At 45.3% G+C, this 21,069-nt stretch overlaps 1 protein-coding gene across 1 annotated transcript in view; it reads right to left on the bottom strand.

Annotated features, from left to right (window-relative positions):
- SLC16A3 (solute carrier family 16 member 3) overlaps window positions 1-21,069 on the bottom strand; it is a 70,969-nt gene that overhangs the window by 11,765 nt on the left and 38,135 nt on the right. The window contains exon 3 of the mRNA XM_030205197.1: window positions 5,913-6,056. Within this exon, the coding sequence (XP_030061057.1) occupies window positions 5,913-6,056 (144 nt within the window). The remainder of the gene's footprint in view (window positions 1-5,912; window positions 6,057-21,069) is intronic.

Below are 21,069 nucleotides of genomic sequence, written 5' to 3'. Positions count from 1 at the left end.
AAGTGACTTGCCCAGAGTCACAAGGAGCTGCCCGTGCCTGAAGTGGGAATCGAACTCAGTTCCTCAGGACCAGAGTCCACCACCCTAACCACTAGGCCACTCCTCCACTTTGTGAGCCTCAACCAATGAAGTGGGTTCATTTCGGAATTTTGTAATCAATGTTCCCTCTAAGGAGTGGCCTGCTGTGTGCAAAGCATTTTTCGTGTGAGCAACAAGTTTTAAAGAACAAACATTTTTGAGCATGAGTATTAGCAATGCATTTCATGAGACTGGAATTGTGACCCATGTCTGTTTTATCATTCCCACCTTACGTATTTCCCTTATTTGTTTTGTTTGTCCTGATTAGATTGTAAGCTCTGTTAAGAAGGGCTGTCTCTTCATGTTCAAGTGTACCGCTCTGCATATGTCTATAGAAATGATAAGTAGTAGTAGTAATACTGGAAGTGACAAAGAAACAGTATAGACTAGTGATGGCGAACCTTTCAGAGACCAAGTGCCCAAACAGCAACCCAAAATCTAATTATTTATCGCAAAGTGCCATTCCCCCTCCCTCTTCCCCCTCCACCTCCCCCCGAGTTCCAGGGTCCCCCTCCCTCCCAGTTCAACAGGATCCCCCCTCCCTCTGAGTTCCACAGGGTCCCCTCTCCCTCCCAGTTCCAGGGCCAGGATCCCCCCTCCCCTCTCCCTCCCTCCCAGTTCCAGGGTTGTCGTGGGAGGAACCAGAATGCTGCTCATTCAATGACTCTCTCCTATCAGCATTTTCCTACTATTGTGGTAGCCAATCTTTGTGGCCCACAAACGGAACAGTGTTTTATTTAATCCTGCAGTGCTGTCATAGTGAAAACACACCAGCAACCCTACATGGAGGCTGGTCTGACAAGGAAAACCAATGGCGTCAAAGACAAAAGCTTTTCCAGAGCAGCCCGCCCTCCCTCCATCCGAGTACCAGGGCCCCCCCTCCGAAATTTAAAAGTCATACCTGGTCGGGGTTAAGGCGGCGTCGGCGATGGCGGCAGCAGCAGTGAAAAGCGTGCTGACTTGGTGCGCCTTCAGCCTTCCCGTCTGTCTCTCAAGCTCTGTGGTGCCGCTCTTGCAGAAACAGGAAATGAGAGCGGGACCAGAGCTTGAGAGACAGAAGGGAAGGCTGAAGGTGCGCCGAGTCAGCACACTTTTCACTACTGCTGCTGCTGCCGGACCCCGCCTTAACCCTGACCAGGTATGACTTTTATTCAGAGGTGGGCCCTGGTGCTCGGAGGGCGGGGCGGGGGGGGGGGGCTGGAACTGGCTGAGGCGACAGCGCGCGTGCCAACAGAGAGGGCTCTGCGTGCCATAGGTTCGCCATCACTGGTATAGACCGTTTCGTGTATTTAGCTCCTTGTGACTGTGGGCAAGTCACTTAACACCTGTATATATGTAAAACGCTTTGAATGTAGTTGCAAATAGCACAGAAAGGCAGTATATCAAGTCCCATTTCCCTTTCCCCTTCCCTTTATTTATTTCCAGTATTTATATACAGCCTGGACCTCAGCGGTTTACAATTTTGTTTTTCAGGTACTGTCCTTAATGAGTTAACAATCTAGTATTATGTTGTACCTGAGGCAATGGAGGGCTAAGTGACTTGCCCAGGCTGACATGGAGCTGCAGAGGAAATGGAACACAGTTCCCTAGGATTTCAACCCTCTCCTGACTGTTAGACAGCAGCAAGAATCCAATCCAGTTCCCCAGGTCCACAACTCACCACACAAACCATTAGGTACTAACTTGTTTAAATTGGGTCGGTAATTGATTTAGTTTAATTAATTTTTATAGTTTAATTCTGTTTGAAAGTCGGGTCGGTAATTTTGTGAATGACACTCCTATGATGTATGAGCAATTGCTCACGGTCTCCACTTAGAGGGAACATCGTTTGTAACGTATGCAGCCCCCGGTGTGCTCTTCCCCCTTTTCACATACTCATCCTGATTTCTTTACTGCAAGTTTACCAAGGCCAATAACTCCGGAGAATATCAAGGTTGAACAGAATTAAATCTAGAATGAGCTACCATAGTTAGACTCAGATAGCAAAAGAAAACCTTAATAGCTACACAGGGTCCATCATATTATTCTTTTGTACAAATTTCCTGGACAGAAACATAGAGATAAGGAATCCTAGCTACCAAAAATATATTTACATTATACCATAAAATTGTTTATTTTATGATATAACTAGGAAAAAGGCCAGTTTCTGACACAAATGAAACGGGCGCTATCAAGGTTTTCCTAGGAGTGTGTATGTTTGAGAGAGTGACTGTGTGAGAGAGAGAGAGTGAATGTGTGAGTGTGTGTGTATTACAGAGAGAGAGTGAGACTGGGTGCGAGTGTGTCTGTAAGAGAGAGAGTGTGTCTGTGAGAATGAGAGTGTGTGCCAGGGCCCCCGCCTCCCTCCCAGTTACAGGGTTGCCCCCCCTCCCTCCTAGTTCCAGGGTCGTCCCCCCTCCCTCCTAGTTCCAGGGTCGTCCCTCCCCCCTCCCTCCCAGTTCCAGGGTTTTTCTCCCCCTCCCTCCCAGGGTCATCCCCCTCCCCCACTCCCTCCCAGTTCCAGGTTCCCCCCCCCCCCTCCCAGTTCCAGGGCCTCCGTACCTCCCAGTTCCAGGGCCGCCCTCCACCCCTCCCTCCCAGAACCAGGGCTTCCGTACCTCCCAGTTCCAGGGTCACTCTCCCCCCCTCCCTCCCTCCCTCCCTCACCCTTGGGGGCATACCTTACTTCAAGGTCCCTGCCTCACCCTGTACTCTTATCTGACAGGATTCTGTGCTCTCTGCTTGGCTCTCTCATTCTCTCCTGTATAATTATACTACAGCAAGAGGCCCTCACTGGATGCCCACCGGAAGGGTGGAAGGCCAGATTTTAGGACTCAGGCTGTAAAAATACCAGCTAGGTTTAAAAATCTATGACTGGCTGAGCAAGGACTTGCATTTCCTGTAAGTTAATATGTGTCCCCGCTTGGGATCCATCCACTGGAATAGTGGTGGGTCAATTTACATACCTTAAACAGCCTAAACTGCTAAAAAGTACTGAAATGATTTAATATTTGAGAATCTGCAAAAAGCAGGTCTGAACAATGAGTCCTGCCACAAATTGGTACAATTTTTAAATCAAATATAGCATCTGTAATGAAAGATCAGATGAATAAAATGGAGCTTATTAGTTTTGGTATACAATGATACAGAGGTAATACAGAGTTCATGAGATGGTATGAAAAGTATTGCAGCCGGAAGATGTGAAACTGTTATCTCAACGCTTCCCAAAACATGTTGATAATTAGCAGTAGCTGAGAACGGAAGGAGGTGGGCACATCAGATAGCAGATCGCATGGGAAAGTATGATCTCAGAAAGTGAGAAAGATTAGGAGCAAGGTTTCTCACCATTCACTTCTATGGAGAGGATAGAGTATAAAAGATGGCAGATTTTGGCTTAGTTTGAGAGTCTTCTCCAAAGCTTCTGTCAGACGGCGAAGCCCTGTGCGGATGAAACCAGAATCTGATGTCTGTATTTGTATCAACTTGAAGACCTGTGTTTGGGTAAGAAATAAAATGTACCTATCTATCTAAACCTATCTCTGTCTCTATTTTTATTGATTCTATCTTCTTTTTACCTAACATTTAGCCTAAGGTAGATCACATACAAGTGACACTCAGTTTTGGACAGAAAGCAGTAGTTATGGGAATTAGTTTTCAATTACAGCTCCTAATGCCACCCCCTTATGATTGGGTGACAATGGAGGTTAGAGAAACTATACAGAACCTGATATATGAAATAAGTACCTTTAGTCCCCCGTGTGACGGAGTCAGAAAGAGGTCTATAAGAGGAGGGAATTAAAAACACTCCTCACTTTGAAAAAAAAATCTGTGAACCATAAAATTTATTTTAAACAAAGAATTTGTGGAGAGTTAGGGAGTTAGTTCCTGTCTGACTGACTGCTGCTGTTTTCAGAGCCAGAGCGTTTTCCTTGGCTCTGGCTGTCAGTGCTGCGCTGCAGGGGGGATCAGCTGGTAAGTGCAGGCTTTGGGTTTTTTTTTTTGTAGCGGCATGGTGATTCGGGAGGGAGTCGGTCGGGGAGGAGGGGGAGTTCCGAAGTTGGAGAGGGCGGGTGTCTGAAGTCGGACATGAGAGGGAGGTCTGTGGCAGTGTGCATCAGTCCATTGGTGTGCCTTGTGCTGCTTTCATGTGGTTGGTCAGTGTCTCTGGTGACGTACCAGGAAGTACTGACGTCAATTCATGAGATGGAGAGCACGAATGCCTCAAGGTTTAAGTGCCATGGAGTCAGCTTCAGAACGTTGGAGGTGCTTTTTATTATATAGGATGTAATCTGAACAAAGGGGTCCTTTTAATAAGCTGCATTAAGCAACTAGTGCAGGTTGTATCACTTGATAGATATTAGCACAGACCTGTGCTGATGCAGAGTAAAAAAAAAAAAACCACACAGCCCACTTAATGTGGAAGTGGGCCTGACTGGGGCAGAGCGAAGGACTGTCCTGCTGTGACAGCTAGCGAGCAGGTCATTACTACCTTTACCTCAATAGGAAGCTACTGGAACTCCATTGGTACAGCTGCTGACACAATAGGTGGCACAGCGGTGCTCCCCCAGCACATCCAATCTCCCCACATCTGATCTGAGCCCCCCACCATCCAACCCCACCCCTGGGACCTCCCCCCACACCTTACAACCCTCTTGTGGGACCTACCAAGTGGTCCTTATTGGTGGTCCTGAGTGGAAACAGTCACTCTTTGCTCCCACCTAGGCCCCAGCACTACTATCATCACTAGTGGTAGTTTCCTTCCATGGAAGGCTGCCCCGTAGAAGCAGTACTGTAAGACTCCTGCTAAGGGTCATGGAGGGCATTTTGGGGGTAGAGGGGGAACCGCTGTCACCTGGTATCACAAATACAACCCCAGGTAAGTCCCGGTAGGGGGTTGAGGTGTGGGAAAGGAGTTTGGGCCTAGAGCGGGATTTGCTATTTTGGGAGGGTGGGGTTTCAGCCAGGGGATGTGTTGAGGGGGAGGGGGTTGTACTGCCACAGTAGTGCCATGATCTCTTTTTTCCTTTCTTTATGGTGGAGTGGCAGACGGTAACATAGTGTTGTGTACTAAATGCAGCACAGATGATGGCTACGTCCCTACATTTACCACAAGGCTATGCAGTACTTTTAGCAACTAATGCACAGGAGGGTAAGTCCAACGCGGGTTTACCACTCAGTAAAATGGACGTGCCGCCAGGCTATCACAGCAGCCCGATAGCAGTTCCCACCCCAAGTGCATGCCATTGTGTACCTGGCAGTAATTGGGCAGTGCCACGCGTGGTCCAGTTACTGCCAAGTTGGCAGAGGAGCCCGGAAGTGCTCCCCCCCCCCCCCCCCCCCCCCGAAATGGCTTCACTTGCTACACGGACATTTCTTTTAAAATAGAAAGACTTGATTTTACCCACTGCAATAAAAGGGTGTCTCGGCGTTTGTCAAAAACATACGCCAATGCAGCTTCATAAAAGGACCCCAGGAAGCGCAAAAAAAAACCCCAAACTTACCACACTTTCAAAAAAAGACACCAGAGCACTAAATGCCATTTTCACAGAAACTCTGTCCAGTTCCTGACAATGTCAGCTTATCAATTTATAGATTCTCATTTTTAAGGACATTTCTACACTTTCTGTGCAATTTTTGGGACCGCCTGCAGCTCTCCTATGGTTTGAACTGTGATGAAAAAGTAGATTCTGTGGGACTTTGTTGTCCACATGCATTCAAACTCTGAGAGGCATCATGGTCAGAAGACAAGAGACAGACTTCTGTGCAGTTCAGAAAAAAAACCAACGTGTTTTGGGCCACTTAGTCAGAATTTCTAATATCTTCAAAGGTAATGGACATTCATTGGTGTCACTTACCAGTTATAACACCAGCTGTGAGGTAGATCTGAATTATACTGGTACAGAACGAAGCCATCACCATCCCAGACGAAGCAAAAAGACCTCCAACCATCATGACAGGACGACAGCCAAATCGATTCACACACACGCTGCAAATTGGACCTTGACAAAGGGCAACAAAGCAACAGGATTCAGATTACAAATGGGACCTACAGTTTACAGTTCATATGCTGCAAATCATAAATATTACATCAAGGTGATTTAAAGTTTCAAAAAAAAAATTAAAATTTAGGTTAAAGTAAAATATAATATGTTACATTAACTGGTGAGAAAAAAAAAACGAATGTAGAAAAATAAAGTCCATCCCACTGAGAAGAATTAATTCTGAAGACAAAAAACGGAATCTGTGAATTTGGTTCTTCCTGAGAATAAAACTGTGGTTGTCATGTTAATCTATTTGAATGCACAGTAGTAAAAGTCAGAAAACTAAACCGAACGATATAGTAGTTTTACAGGTTCCCTCTGACCTGCTCATTCTGTTTTGACTGCAGGAAGCAAGTATTAGCACTCAAAAGTTAGGCAATATATTGATTAAGTGAGACCAATAAGAGAGGAATCAACTGGTAATATTTTTCTTCGCTTACTTTATTTCCAAGCACACCTAAGGAATGAAACTGAGGGAATGAGTGCGGGGACTAGATTTAGACTTTGCCATTGGCAATAATTCTGTACCTTTGCAGGATTTGTTCACTGTACTTAATGTTGTCTACAGGGCCAGCAGAACACGGTAAGCAGGGTATGCATGACAGGAGGGGAGTTACATCACAAACGGCGCACACTGGGCCATCATATCTTCTCCTTTTCTCTACCCCCATCCGGCATCTCACGCACCTGCCTGGTCTAACTTAAAAATGATTTTTTTTTTCTAAACAGAGGGTTTCCAGTGCAGGAGCGAGTCAAACATGATATAAAGTATCTTGTTGGGCAGACTAGATGGACCGTACAGGTCTTTATCTGCAGTCATTCATTTACTATGCCTTCGGCCTCCTCTGCACTCTCCCCCTGCTGTCACGGTCCGCCCAGGCAGAAACAGGAAGTTGCAAAGGAGGCCAAAGGCAGCATGTTTGAATTGCTCCTGCACTGGAAACCCTCTGTTTAGAGAAAAGAAATTTTTTTTAAGCTACACTGTGCAGGTGAGAGAGACGCTGCATGGTGGGGGGGGGGGGGGGGCTAGGGGTTCAAAGAGAAGAGATACTGGAACGACGTGGAGGGGAGTGAAGTCGAAGAAATAATCGGCTTGGAAAAAGGAGGCGGGTGGGAGAATGGGGGGAGAAAGGAAAGGAGATACTGAACGGGGAGGTGCCTACTGATAAATTGCAGGGGGGCACCAGAGTGCCTATTACCGGCCCTATCTGCCTTTCTGTATATGTCCCTTCTTAACTTTATATACAACAATTTGTCTTGTTTAATATCCCCCCCCCCCCCCCAATGCACCAATACTTTCAGCCATGACAGAGCAGAATGGAGAATTCCTGTGTACAATGCACCTGCAGCGAAGAAGGTTCTAATGACCCCCAGCACTTCTGCAACTGAGGTTCTCACTGACCTCAGATTTTGAAAGGGAAACATCCTAGGGAAGGAGGTGGCCAGGACGATCATGGATCCTAGGCCTCACCTAAGAGAAAGCTGGGACAGAAAATAGAAGATTGTTCCAGAGCCCTACCACCATTACTGCCAATTCCTTCCTTCAGTCTGGGCTGACACTGAAACTTACATTGCCAGACTTCCCAGACCTCTCACATCGCATACAAGACATCTGGCACCATGAATTTCAACTATGCTTTAACAGCTGGCAGCAATGGCAGCAACTGCTCTGGAATAATCCTCACCTTTGCTTTAAAAAGATATCATTGGAACAGGCTGAGGGAAAAAGGGAGAGACAGGGGTAGATAGGAGGAGGGAGGGAGACAGGAAAGAAAGGAGCCGCAGCAGGTAGATGCTGGAGACATGGGTATGAAGTAGGGGGGTGGAAGAAGGTGGGGGAAGGAGATAGGGGATAGACAACCCAGTGGGGACTAGTTTATTATCTATTCCAGCTTTGCAGAAGATACACTTTGAAGAGACAAGGCAGAAAACGTTTTCATTAGTGGGTCCAAGATTGTGGAATTCGCTGCCAAAGGGAATTACAAGCCAATTTTAAAAACATATTTGTTTGCGGAAGCATTTATGATTTGAAGAATTGAATTTATTTTATAGTTGGCTGAAAAGACAAACTATTGCATAGTGGAGACAGGAGAATGTGGCCGTATTCTGTTTGTTTTAATAGGTTTTGGGGGGGGGGGGGGGGATTTAATGATTATGTGTGTATTTTTGTAATCCTCATAGTAGTTATGCAGCTGAGAGATGATATGATAGAGGTTTACAAAATAATGAGTGGGATAGAGCGGACAGATGTGAAGTGTTTGTTTACACTTTCTAACAATAATAGAACCAGGGGACACAAGATGAAATTAGAATGTGGTAGGTTTAAAACAAATCGGAGAAAGTTTTTGTTATGATTGGGGTCTGAACCCCTCTCAAACTTACCTCTTTCCTGGGGGTCAGCTTCTTAGCTGGCTTCTGTTTCTTTTCTCTGTCCTTTCTGAGCTGGCTCTGTCTCTCTGTGCTGGCAGCTTCCAGCAGCATGGCTCTAATTGTTTCACTATACTGCACCTGTGTGTGTGTTGCCTGAGTTGCTCTACCTCTCTTTGGGTGTACTGGCTTCAAGTGCTTCACAGTGTTGCATTGGTGTGGGTTGGGCCTCTCTGGGTCAGTGTGCTTTTGCCTAGGTCTAGGGAGTGTGACATCATCAGGGAGGGCCTTGATAAGGAAGTGGTGTTGTTTCCTTCAGAGCCTTTGCAACGGTGGTGTTTGCTTTAGGTAGGGTGGTGCAGTGTGCACTTCTGACTTTGTGTCTAGTTTCCCTGCTTGCTTTTGCTAAGGTCCAGGTTAGTGTTAGTGCAGTGTGCACTGGTGTTTGTGTGTTTGGTTCCCCTGCTTTTCCCTTTTGGAAGCATTGCTGTGTGTAGGGCTTTGGAAGCTGTGGTGCTGATAGAAGTACTTCAGGGTTTGGTGTTGTTAGGAACACTGCAGAGTTTGCTGTTAGAAGTACTTCTGGTGTTTGTGCTATTGGGAGCATTGCAGTCTTTGCTGTTGGTGTTTGGTGATTTAGAATCACTTTTGGCTTATGTGTTAGCCTCCCTTCTTTTTCCTTGTGGCTCCCCTGTCTTCCCTTTTAGTGCTAGGAGCTCTTCTGGTTGTTTGCCAGAGTAGTGCTTGGGAAGCACCTTGTTAGTTGTATCTAGCTTGCTAGAGCAGTGCTTAGGTAGCTTGGTAGTTTTGTGTTTCGCTTATTAGTGTAAAGCTCTGCTTGTAGCTTGGTGCTTAGTAGCACCTGTGTTAGCTTTGTGTTTAGTTCCCTGCTCTGTTAGTTTAGGGCTTAGGAAGTCCCTTTCTTGAGCAGGGCTTAGGGGCTCCTGTTTAGTATAGGGCTTAGGAAGTCCTTTTTGTCAATTTACTGTTAGGAACACTCCTGCTGGTTTAGGGCTTGGGAGCACGTAGATCAGTTTAGGTTTAGGAGCACTTCTGTTTCCAGTCCTGGTCCCTGTGTCATCCGGTATCCAGTAAGTCCTGCCAGCTACTCGAACCCAGGAGCTCAACTCCTGGGGGGCTTAGTAGCTAAGTGCAGGTGAAGCTGTACGGACCAGTCCAGTGTGCTCCAGTCCAGTGTGTTATGGTCCGGTGTGTGTTCCAGTCCTGTGTCCTCCAGTCCGGGAGATTGCAGTCCAGTGTTCCAGTTCTGTGTCCTCCAGTCCAGGGGATTCCAGTCCATGTGTTCCAGTTCGCTGGGCAGTGCCTGCAGTCCCTGCCGGTGTGCTTACCCAGTGTTGGTTGGTGGGTTTTGCCTGCTGCTGTCGCTCCTCGGCAGCAGCCCAAGGGCTCATGTTTGCTCCAGAGCCCCGCCCCACGGGCTCTGAACCTGAGAACCTGACTGTTTTTTTTTACTCAGCGCCTAGTTAGACTCTGGAACTCATTGCCGGAGAAGGTAGTGACGGCAGCTGGCCTTGCTGAGTTTAAAGGGGGTCTGGACAGATTTCTGAAGGAAAAGTCCATTGATCGTTATTAAATTTTGGGTTTTTTGCCAGGTTCTTGGGGCCTGGATTGGCCGCTGTCAGAGACAGAGTACTGGGCTTGATGGACCTTTGGTCTTTTCCCAGCGTGGCAGCACTTATGTGCTTATAATATACAGTGGTGGAAATAAGTATTTGATCCCTTGCTGATTTTGTAAGTTTGCCCACTGACAAAGACATGAGCAGCCCATAATTGAAGGGTAGGTTATTGGTAACAGTGAGAGATAGCACATCACAAATTAAATCCGGAAAATCACATTGTGGAAAGTATATGAATTTATTTGCATTCTGCAGAGGGAAATAAGTATTTAATCCCTCTGGCAAACAAGACCTAATACTTGGTGGCAAAACCCTTGTTGGCAAGCACAGCGGTCAGACGTCTTCTGTAGTTGATGATGAGGTTTGCACACATGTCAGGAGGAATTTTGGTCCACTCCTCTTTGCAGATCATCTCTAAATCATTAAGAGTTCTGGGCTGTCGCTTGGCAACTCGCAGCTTCAGCTCCCTCCATAAGTTTTCAATGGGATTAAGGTCTGGTGACTGGCTAGGCCACTCCATGACCCTAATGTGCTTCTTCCTGAGCCACTCCTTTGTTGCCTTGGCTGTATGTTTTGGGTCATTGTCGTGCTGGAAGACCCAGCCACGACCCATTTTTAAGGCCCTGGCGGAGGGAAGGAGGTTGTCACTCAGAATTGTACGGTACATGGCCCCATCCATTCTCCCATTGATGCGGTGAAATAGTCCTGTGCCCTTAGCAGAGAAACACCCCCAAAACATAACATTTCCACCTCCATGCTTGACAGTGGGGACGGTGTTCTTTGGGTCATAGGCAGCATTTCTCTTCCTCCAAACACGGCGAGTTGAGTTCATGCCAAAGAGCTCAATTTTTGTCTCATCTGACCACAGCACCTTCTCCCAATCACTCTCGGCATCATCCAGGTGTTCACTGGCAAACTTCAGACGGGCCGTCACATGTGCCTTCCGGAGCAGGGGGACCTTGCGGGCACTGCAGGATTGCAATCCGTTATGTCGTAATGTGTTACCAATGGTTTTCGTGGTGACAGTGGTCCCAGCTGCCTTGAGATCATTGACAAGTTCCCCCCTTGTAGTTGTAGGCTGATTTCTAACCTTCCTCATGATCAAGGATACCCCACGAGGTGAGATTTTGCGTGGAGCCCCAGATCTTTGTCGATTGACAGTCATTTTGTACTTCTTCCATTTTCTTACTATGGCACCAACAGTTGTCTCCTTCTCGCCCAGCGTCTTACTGATGGTTTTGTAGCCCATTCCAGCCTTGTGCAGGTGTATGATCTTGTCCCTGACATCCTTAGACAGCTCCTTGCTCTTGGCCATTTTGTAGAGGTTAGAGTCTGACTGATTCACTGAGTCTGTGGACAGGTGTCTTTCATACAGGTGACCATTGCCGACAGCTGTCTGTCATGCAGGTAACGAGTTGATTTGGAGCATCTACCTGGTCTGTAGGGGCCAGATCTCTTACTGGTTGGTGGGGGATCAAATACTTATTTCCCTCTGCAGAATGCAAATAAATTCATATACTTTCCACAATGTGATTTTCCGGATTTAATTTGTGATGTGCTATCTCTCACTGTTACCAATAACCTACCCTTCAATTATGGGCTGCTCATGTCTTTGTCAGTGGGCAAACTTACAAAATCAGCAAGGGATCAAATACTTATTTCCACCACTGTAAATAAAACAAATAAAATAAACCCCAGGGAAAATTAGTGGGAATACATGGTTAGAGGTACAGTCACAGACCATCTCATTTGGGATATGGAGTGTGCAGGCAAAAGCAGAACAGGCATCCAGTCTGAATCAGTCACTCTTCTAGCTTGAAACGTTGAATTTAAGATTTTCGTGTTCATAGGCAAAACCAGATAGCAGATCCAAGAGAGTATGGGGGGGGGGGGGAGGAGATATTCAGAACTGGCAGGGGGTCATATCACCACAGTGGTACTGCTTTTAAAACAGTATATGTGTATGGCGTTAATTCTGGGTATTCGGCACCTTTAAAACTTGGAATACCAAGGTAGTAATGTAGACCTGTTCGATGACAACTAGTGTCCCCTCTTGTGATGAATGGTTCAGTGATCACCTGTACTGTGGAGCTCTCCTTGGTTCAAACCTCCAATTACTGAAAGAGGAAAGAAGGACTGTCACTGCTGGGTGGGGTGGGGGGGGTGGGAGTTAACTGAGTGGGGATTAAAGGAAGAGCAACGAGAGGATAAGTGGTGTGGGAGGAAAAAACAAGGATTTTGGGATTGGGGCGTCAGCAAGAACTGAACAGGAGAAAGAGAGTGGGAGGCGGGGATTGGGGGAGAATAAAGACTTGGGGATGTAACATCTATTTATATTGGTGTGAGATACAAGTGTCCTTTGCAGGCAGAAGAACTGGATGGAGATTTAATAGGACACCTTTGCAAAACTGCTACAGTATGAAAGGGAAAGTGACTGGGACATCTCGGCTGCTGTGTGGTCTAGACCAGTCCATGGGGCTCACCCAGCCAGTCCGGTTTTCAGGGTATCCACAATGAATATGCATGAGAGGGATTTGCCTATACTGCCTCCTTTGTATGCAGATCTCTCTCATGCATGTTAATCAGTGGTGTGCTGGAGCAGGCTCTCACAGGCTCGCAAGAGCCTGTTGTTTTTAAGAATTTTGGGAGCCAGTTGTTAAAGTAGGGCCCTCCATGGCTAATTTAACAACTGGCTCCCAAAATGTGGGCTTGGGCCCCCTGCTGAATTCTCTTTTACTTTGCTGGTGGGGATGCTGAGCCCTGCCAGCCAAGTAAATAGACTGCTGCTGCTCCCCGCTCCTTGTTTCCAGCTCTGAGCAGCAGGCTGGGACTTCTCCAGCATGTGTGAGGTTTCAGCATGCTGCTCAGAGCAAAACATTGGGAGTGGTGGCAGTCCATGTATTGGCTGCCAGCAAAGGTATGCCTAGCGTGCCCGCACGAAGGGAGGGAGCAGAGAGAGGCAAGTGTTGCTCCCCCTCATCCCGGCCACCCCTAGCCCTTCCAACTGCGGAGAAAGAGCCTGTTGTTAAAAATTTACCAGCACACCCCTGATGTTAATTGTGAATATCCTGAAAACCTGACTGGCTGGGTGTGCCCCAAGGACTGGATTGAGAAGCACTGGTCTAGAAGTAGTCAGATCGTGGACTCTGGATGGAATATAAAGGATATATTTACCATGGCAGCAGGGTTTTTTTTCTCCATTTGCATCTTTGCTCTCCTGTGTACTTTCATAAGAAGATAAAAGCTTGGCCTTTTAATCAGTTTTATGGGATGCAGGGCACAGCTTTTAGTGCCTAAGAAACGTTACAAAGCACTTTTACAAACTATTGTTAGAAAGGTTATTTGATCATGTTACTTCAATTAGAGGGAATCGATTCAGTTTAGGTGAATAATAAAAGCCTTTTTTTCCTCTCTGTGGTCTGAAATTGTTGATGACAGGAATGAGTAGAGAAGAAAGGGTGTGGTGCCTGTAACTGACTATTCTTGTTAAATTGTCATTTCATGTCAGGCCTGTTACTAAGGAGGGGCAAAAGCACGAGTAGACAATGCTCCTTCTTTCCTTCAGTTCTCCACCTTCCTCATCCTCCCAGGCTGAATGGGCTTCTGTGGGTTACCCACACTCAGTCACCCTCCCACTATGCATCCCTATACGAAGGGCAGCAGGAAACATGTTAAATCTGATATCATCTCCCGCTGCCACAGAGCCAAATCTCACAGTAAGAGCTGTGCAATTCAGTCTCAGGGCAGCAGGAGGTGATGTCAGATTAAATGCATCTCCTACTGTCAGTTGGTAGAAATGCACACTGGGAAGGGGGATCGAGTATCGAGTGTAGGTCATATCATGGTGGCTTGTTCATCCTGGAAGAATTGGGAAAGGGGAGGCCACGGGAAGGAGGGAGTTGGGAGAAAGAGCTTTGGAAGCTGGGCAGCTGGGGATCTGAAACACACAGAAATCCAACTTTCTTTCTTTTTTTTTTTAATTTCTTGCGACTTTCCTAAGAAATATGGAAATTCTTTTTTCCCTGTTCTTCACTTTCTTCCTAGTTTCTATCCCTTAATTAATTTAATTAGAAATTAAAAAACAGCTCAGAAGGCACCGGATGGGCAGTATTAAAGTTGAAACTACCTACATCAGAAGCTGCTGAGGATTTAAAAATCTACATGGAACTTGTCAGCTGCTTTATCCTGAGCTTAATCCAAGAGCTGGCTGTCATTTTCTCTTCTTTCCACCTTTGCAAATACGTGGAATGCATCTGGTCTAGGCTTTCAAGATGGTACTTTTTGAATAACATCCATGCCTAACTTTAGCAGCCAATCCTTTTAACCATTTTCCTCATTTTATTATAGTCGTCCTTTTGAAAATTAAATGCAGGTACAGTAGATTTCTTTTGCAGGTTCATCCCAGATAGTAGATCAAACTTGATCACTGTTTTCCAGGGGACCTAACACTGCAACCTCTCGCACTATGCCCTGCATGCCATCAACGATCAGATCCAAAATGGCTCCCCCTTTCATCAGTTCCTGGACCAGTTGCTCCACGAAGCAATCGTTTATTACATCTAGAAATATTATCTCTTTGGCACTCCCTGAGAGAGAATCAAAGAAAATATTTTGTTTCGCCTGAAATGTAATCAAATGAAATGGGGAAAAAAAAAGAGGAACCCCTCAGAGCTAAGACTCTGGCTTTTAACACAAAAAAGATTTTCCTTTGAACCCGGGTGTTTTGAGATACATCAGAGAAGATCTGAATAATCTTCTAACAGAATAATAGAGATTTTGTTTCCTAAAATAAACTCATGGAATTGTTAACTTGTCCATTTCATTTAGAAAGGTGACTAACAGTTTAGCCCTGGCAGGGATTTCATTGGTTGAATCCTCCAAGAATGCCGTTAAATTGACACTTGCTGAAGATCCAACCCGAGCCAGTTCACCCTGACGACTTCTTGTAGTTTTAGTCCTGGGAGTTAGTGCTATCATGATGTCAGCTGTACAGATTTTGCATATCTTTATACAGGGTTTTGTGTTATTTTGCAAGTGTCTCGTAGCAGAAGGAGAGTTTTACAGTTCTTGAGCTAATAACACAATTCAATTTGTTTTGGTATGATGAATTGTAAGGGGAAATATCTGAGCACCATGGCTGAGAAATATGGAGTGTTTGATACAAGGTTTATATTGTGATTCTTGTTAATCCTGTGTAGAACTTGGACTTTATTCCTACATAGAACAATTAGTTGAATGATGTCATCAGTTATAATGGAAGTTTTACTGGATAGCTGATATTGGCTGGGGGATGGGGTGGTATGCATTGAAGGCTCCTGGGGTTTTGATTGTATTGTCTTTTATAGCTAAGTTAAAGGCAGGGAGAAAGGTTGAGATGTGGCAGTAGGCATGATATATGGAAATCAGTGGCGTAGCCACAAGTGGGCCTGGGCCCACTCATTTTCAGCTGAGGCCCACCCAAAATTGTGGCTCCCTCGTTAAGTCTGGTGGGGATTCCCAAGCCCCATCAGCTGAAGAGATCCTGCTCCAGTGGCCCAGAGCACTCTTTATGGACTGCTGCTGCACTGGCTCATACCCTCCCATACATGCTTAGTATTTTGTGCATAGAGAGTTGCCATTGGCCACAGTGAGTATGGTACTGTTCTGGGCTGCTGCAGAAGGATCTCTTTAGCTGGTGGGGCTTGGGGATATCCCACCAGCTCATGGGAAATGTCACTTTGGTTTGCCCCCCTACTGCTACCTCAAATAAAATAAAAATAAAATACTTCTTTCTAGAGACACCACTGGTCTGATGGTCTCCCTGACTGACAGATCATCTGGTCCCAGCAGGTCCTGAGAAGAAGTGAACTCCAAGCAACCCTCCCCCATCCTCACCACTAAAGCAAGCTCAACTTTTAAAAAAGATGGGGGGTGGTGTCATTCTGAATATCTGCCACCGCTACACACTTGTTCTGTATTTTTATGTGTTTATTGTAACCTACTCAGAGCAGGATGGTAGGACAGGCTAAATACTAAAATAAATAAACACATTTTATTATAAGGCATAATTGTAATTGATTTATTGTAATGCAAACAGCCTTATAAGTACATTAGTATTGCCATTCTGGGAAAGACCAAAGGTCCATCAAGCCCAGCATCCTGTTTCCAACAGTGGTCAATCCAGGTCACAAATACCTGGCAAGATCCCAAAAAAGTACAAAACATTTTATACTGCTTATCCCAGAAATAGTGGATTTTCCCCAAGTCCATTTAATAATGGTCTATGGACTTTTCCTTTAGGAAGCCGTCCAAACCTTTTTAAAACTCCGTTAAGCTAACCACCTTTACCACATTCTCTGGCAACAAATTCCAGAGTTTTATCATAGTCTCCTTTTTGAAAGTTAAATGCTAATGATTTGATTTCCTATGTATACTTACTTCAAAGCTAATATCAAATCCGATCATATTATGATCACTGTTATCAAGCGGCCCCAGCACCATTACCTCCCGCACCAGATCATGCGCTCCACAAAGGACTAGGTCTAGAATTTTTCCTCCTCTTGTTGGCTCCTGTACCAGCTGCTCCATAAAGCAGTCCTTGATTTCATCAAGGAGTTTTACCTCCCTAGTATGCCCCAATGTTACATTTACCCAGTCAATATCGGGGTAATTGAAATCACCCATTATTATTGTGTTGCCCAGTTTGTTTGTGTCCCTAATTTCCTTTAACATTTCATAGTAACATAGTAAATGACGGCAGAAAAAGACCTGCATGGTCCATCCAGTCTGCCCAACAAGACAAACTCATATGTGCTACTTTGATTTGTACCTGTCCTATTCAGGGCACAGACCGTATAAGTCTGCCCAGCACTATCTCCGCCTCCCAACTACCAGCCCCGCCTCCCACCACTGGCTCTGGCACAGACCGTATAAGTCTGCCCAGCACTATCCTCGCCTCCCACCACCGGCTGGCTCTGCCACCCAATCTCGGCTAAGCTCCTTAGGATCCATTCCTTCTGAACAGGATTCCTTTATGTTTATCCCACGCGTGTTTGAATTCTGTTACCGTTTTCATTTCCACCACCTCCCGCGGGAGGGCATTCCAAGCATCCACTACTCTCTCCGTGAAAAAATACTTCCTGACATTTTTCTTGAGTCTGCCCCCCTTCAATCTCATTTCATGTCCTCTCGTTCTACTGCCTTCTGCATCTGTCTGTTCATCCTGGCCAGGCGGACGGTAGTACACTCCTATCACGATCCCTTTCCCCTTTACACATGGAATTTCAATCCACAGTGATTCCAAGAAGTGTTTTGTTTCCTGCAGAATTTTCAATCTATTTGATTCAAGGCTCTCGTTAATATACAATGCTACCCCTCGACCAATTCGATCCACCCTATCACTACAATATAATTTGTACCCCGGTATGACAGTGTCCCACTGGTTATCCCTCCTTCCACCAGGTCTCAGAGATGCCTATTATATCTAATTTTTCATTTAGTGCAATATATTCTAACTCTCCCATCTTATTTCTTAGGCTCCTGGCATTCGCATATAGACATTTCAAACTATGTTTGTTGTTCCTATTTACATGATGCTTAGTACTTGACAGTATTAATTTGCAATCTTTTGTCTGATTTTTATTTTTATATAAGGACACCTGATCTACTACGGTCTCTTTTGCAACCTCACTATCAGGATATCCTATCTTCCCTGTTTTGGTGGTATCTTTGAAAGATACCTTATCCCAAACCATGCACTTTTGAGAGACTATCAGCCTTCCCCCTGTTTCTAGTTTACAAGCTGCTCTATCTCCTTTTTAAATGCCGATGCCAGCAGCCTGGTCCCACCCTGGTTAAGGTGGAGCCCATCCTTTCGGAATAGGCTTCCCCTTCCCCAGAATGTTGCCCAGTTCCTAACAAATCTAAAACCCTCCTCCCTGCACCATCGTCTCATCCATGCATTGAGTCTCAGGAGCTCTGCCTGTCTCTTGGGCCCTGCGCGTGGAATGGGTAGCATTTCAGAAAATGCTACCCTAGAGGATCTGGATTTGAGCTTTCTACCTAAGAGCCTAAATTTGGCTTCCAGAACCTCTCTCCCACATTTTCCTATGTCATTGGTACCCACATGTACCAAGACATCCGGCTCCTCCCCAGCACTATCTAAAATCCTATCTAGGTGACGCGTGAGGTCCGCCACCTTCGCACCAGGCAGGCAAGTCACCAGGCGATCCTCACGTCCACCAGCCACCCAACTATATGCCTAATGATCGAATCACCAACTACAACAGCTATCCTAACCTTTCCCTCCCGGTCAGCACTTGGAGACATATCCTTGGTGCGAGAGGATATTACATCCCCTGGTGGGCAGGTCCTGGCTACAGGAGTACTTCCTACTTCACCAGGGTGATGCTCTCCTTCTAGGAGACCTCCCGCCTCCAAGGTAGCACAGGGGCTACCAGACTGGAGGTGTGACTTATCTACAACATCCCTGTAGGTCTCCTCTATGTACCTCTCTGTCTCCCTCAACTCCACCAAGTCTGCTACTCTAGCCTCAAGAGAACAGACACGTTCTCTAAGAGCTAGGAGCTCTTTGCATTGGGCACACACATATGACATCTCACCAACTGGGAGATAATCATACATGTGACACTCAATGCAAAAGACTGGATAGCATCCCTCTCGCTGCTGGACTGCTGACTCCATCTTAGTGTTTTGAGTTTTTCAATAATTTAAAACGTGCTACAGTATTAAGGATATTAGCCTAATATAAAAGTGTCTTTTAGTTTATATAGTATATTGTATGATTTATTTAGTGTTTCCTTCTTAGATGGTAATGAAATGTATTTAAAACTCTGTAAGAGCACTCCTTGCTTGTTACCCTAATTACAATAACTGACTATAAATGAAGAGTTGTCCTAGGGGTGGGTGGGAAGACTAAACTTCCCGAACTTTCCTCAACCTCCACTTCCCTAATTGCAAGGGCGTAAAATACAAGACGCTACATGCGTCAACCTTTTCTCACATGGGCACGCAGTTCTGGAACGCACTGCCGCGCAACCTGAGAACGATCTACGAGCAAACCTCCTTCCGCAAATTATTGAAGACCCATCTTTTTGAAAAAATTTACGGAAAGAACCAAAACACATAAAGTCCACACTCACTGTTCACTATTGCATCAATACATCCACTTCTGAACTCTCATCCCCCGTAATCTCACCTCACTCATACCTTTACTCACAGAAATATGTCTACCATACATAATGCCCTTTTAGCTTCCCGCTGTCTCCTTCCAATATTTCAAGGTTCTGTTCCAGTGTTTATATTCCTTAACAACACTTTGATTGTCTCGCATAACTCTTCACAATGTAATCCATAACCAAGTTGTAACAAATTGTATTTCCATCTTTCATATCGTATTGTAAGCCACACTGAGCCCGCAAAAAGGTGGGAAAATGTGGGATACAAATGCAATAAATAAATAAATAAACTAGATCCTATCTGTTAATGCTGTGATACAAAGTTTTTAAAACTAAGTGGAAACGATTATGGAGATTAGTTGATAAAATTTGCTTTTTATATTTTTATTTTGCCTAACACTAACCTACAATTCCTCCTTTAAACCCCAATCTTTGTTCACAAAGCACAAAGCTAAATAGCGTTCACTTACCAGAGAAATGTCCTCTTCTCTTGGAACTTCTCAGAAAGAAAGTTCAGTGGGACCTTTCCTCTTTATCTAGTTTTGAATCTAAGGGGCCTTTTTTAAACAGGCTCTTTGAAGCTGAATCAGCAACCTATGCAAGTATTCTACTTCCCCACACCTTAATTAACACTTAATTGAGGTCACTGGATAAGCTACCTCTCCAGCAGCCAAGGAACAGAAAATAACTGCCTTTTAGAACAAGAGTTTTTGGCTGTTTAGTTTCTACCTCTAGAAAAGGTTTCAGTTTAAAACTATGGGAAAATGCCTATTTCTAGAGAAAATTTCAGTTTAAAACTATGGGAAAAGGGTTTGTACACTATGGCAACGAGTTAATGATGCTTGCTTTTCTCTCTCTCTCTTTTTATTCCCCCCTTAATACTAAACTAGGTCCTGCACTGCCTGCTATATTCTATCTGTTAATGCTGTGGTACAAAGTTTTTAAAACTAAGTGGAAAAGACGGAGATTAGTTGATAAAATTTGCTGCTTTTGACACTGTTGATCACAGCCTACTCCTTGATACGCTGTCCTCACTTGGATTTCAGGGCTCTGTTCTTTCCTGGTTTTCTTCTTATCTCTCCCAGCATACCTTTAGTGTATACTCCAGTGGATCCTCCTCTACTTCTATCCCACTGTCAGTTGGTGTACCTCAAGGATCTATCCTGGGACCTCTTCTTTTCTCCATCTATACTTCTTCCCTTGGTACTCTGATCTCATCCCACGCTGATGAGTCCCAGATCTACCTCTCCACACCAGAAATCTCATCCAAAATCCAGGCCAAAGTATCAGCCTGCCTATCTGATGTTGCTGCCTGGATGTCTCAGCACCATCTGAAACTAAACATGACCAAGACTGAGCTCCTTATCTTTCCCCCTAAACCAGCCACTCCTCCTCCCCCATTCTCTATTTCTGTGGATAACACACTCATCCTTCCTGTCTCATCAGCTCGTAACCCTGGGGTCATCTTCGACTCCTCCCTCTCCTTCTCTGCACATATTCAGCAGACTGCTAAAACCTGTCGTTTCTTTCTCTATAATATCACCAAAATTCACCCTTTCCTTTCTGAGCACACTACCAGAACCCTCATCCACATTCTTATCACCTCTCGCTTAGACTAGTGCAACTTGCTTCTCACAGGTCTCCCACTTAGCCATTTCTCTGCTCTTCAATCTGTTCAAAATTCTGCTGCACGACTAATATTCCGCCAGGGTCGTTATGCTCATATTAGCCCTCTCCTCAAGTCACTTCACTGGCTTCCTATCCATTTCCACTACAGTTCAAACTCCTCTT

The sequence above is a fragment of the Microcaecilia unicolor genome, chromosome 6 (genome assembly GCF_901765095.1).
Source record: "Microcaecilia unicolor chromosome 6, aMicUni1.1, whole genome shotgun sequence".
NCBI classification, from domain to species: domain Eukaryota; kingdom Metazoa; phylum Chordata; class Amphibia; order Gymnophiona; family Siphonopidae; genus Microcaecilia; species Microcaecilia unicolor.
The sequence above is the reverse complement of the archived record's forward strand: the minus strand, read 5'-3'. Positions and strand labels throughout refer to the sequence as shown.